Below are 1,528 nucleotides of genomic sequence, written 5' to 3' on the forward strand. Positions count from 1 at the left end.
ATTTCTTCAACAAACGGCCTCATACAAAGTATTTATACACATCCTTAAGGCTTAGACAAATATACTTTGATCGAACCAAACACCCTCTCTTTATTCTATGGCAAACAAACATTGTAGCTCTCTAAGACCAGCTTGTAACAAGTTAGAGAAGAAAGAGAGAACAATACTGGTGAGACATTGTACCAAAAGAGGCGAGTGATATAGGAACTGAGCTATCACGTCATTTCCATTGTACTCGAAGAAAAACATTCACTAAAGAGAACTCCTTTTCAACCCAAAGGGGACTGGACTAGGATTCACATTGAATCCGAACCAATATAAAAATTCTGGTGTCTTTAATTTCTGCATTTACTTTCAGCTTCTTATATTCTGCTATTACGACTGTTAGTTTATTACATCTAGTCGACTAATTGAAAAACTGATCAACTAATAGATGTTAAGTTTAAAAGAATACAATTCACCCCCTCCCTCTTGTACTTTCAATTGGTATCAAAGCAAAGCTCACATTTTTCTTTTGCTTAACAGCTTGTGAGAAAAGATCATGGCAAATCAAGTTATCATAGGAGCTCTCTTCCAGGAAGGAACTTCACAAGTTAGGCCACCATACTTCAATGGACAACATTTCTCTCACTCAAAAGAGCGCATGGAGATCTATGTTAAGGCATATGATGTTAAAGTTTGGAGAGTCATCAAAAAGGGGAACTATCCCCTGCCAGCTGCTACTCCACCACTTGCTGATCCTGAAGATATAGACTCATATACAAAAGAGCAAATGGAAATGGTACAAGTTAACAATAAAGCGAGAAACCTGCTTTATAATGCCATAAGTGGTGAAGAGTATGAGAAAATTTCTAGTTGTGACACAGCTAAAGAAATGTGGGACAAGCTTGAGGTTACATACGAAGGAACTAGCAAAGTAAAGGAAACACATATCAACATGTTGGTCCATGATTACGAACTCTTTTCAATGAAAGAAGGAGAGTCTATTGAAGAGATGTTTGCCAGATTCAGCAAAATAATTAGCGATCTAAAAGCATTTGGCAAACCATATACGAGTGGTGATCAAGTCAGAAAAATTCTCAGAAGCCTACCAACTACTTGGCAGACCAAAGTAGTCATACTTGAATCTCAGGATCTAAAGAAGTTATCCTATGATGAATTACGAGGAGAACTCATATCCTTTGAAAAGACACATCTCAAAAAGACTAGTTAAGAAGAAAAAAAGAAAACAGTCGCATTCAAGGCCTCAACTGAAATAGATGAAAATGAAATTGATAATGATCCTGAAGCTCTACAAGAAGAGATTGCTATGATATAAATAAACATGGATGGCTTAATGAGAAGATTCAGAAATACAAAAAGAGGAAGAATTCCACCTAGGTGATCCAGGCAATACAATAAACATGATAAGAATGATGGAAAATGCTATGAGTGTGAAACAAATCCTTTGGAAGTTGGAGTGATGAAGACAGTTCAGAACACGAAGAGATAACAAATCTTTGCTTCATGATGATTCTGGAAAATAAGA

The 1,528-nt window shown here is 36.3% G+C and overlaps 1 protein-coding gene across 1 annotated transcript; it reads left to right on the top strand.

Annotated features, from left to right (window-relative positions):
- The first annotated feature begins 541 nt into the window (after positions 1–541).
- Positions 542–1,213, top strand: LOC138891062 (uncharacterized). Its single transcript, XM_070174034.1, has one exon. It carries the CDS (start codon positions 542–544, stop codon positions 1,211–1,213), a length of 672 nt encoding a protein of 223 aa, XP_070030135.1.
- The last annotated feature ends 315 nt before the right edge of the window (positions 1,214–1,528 follow it).

This window comes from Nicotiana sylvestris, chromosome 1, assembly GCF_000393655.2.
Source record: "Nicotiana sylvestris chromosome 1, ASM39365v2, whole genome shotgun sequence".
In the NCBI taxonomy this organism is placed as follows: Eukaryota; Viridiplantae; Streptophyta; class Magnoliopsida; order Solanales; family Solanaceae; genus Nicotiana; species Nicotiana sylvestris.

Bases quoted from the DNA above. Each gene is read 5' to 3' on its own strand.
- LOC138891062 (XM_070174034.1), top strand. From the start codon at position 542: ATGGCAAATCAAGTTATCATAGGAGCTCTCTTCCAGGAAGGAACTTCA.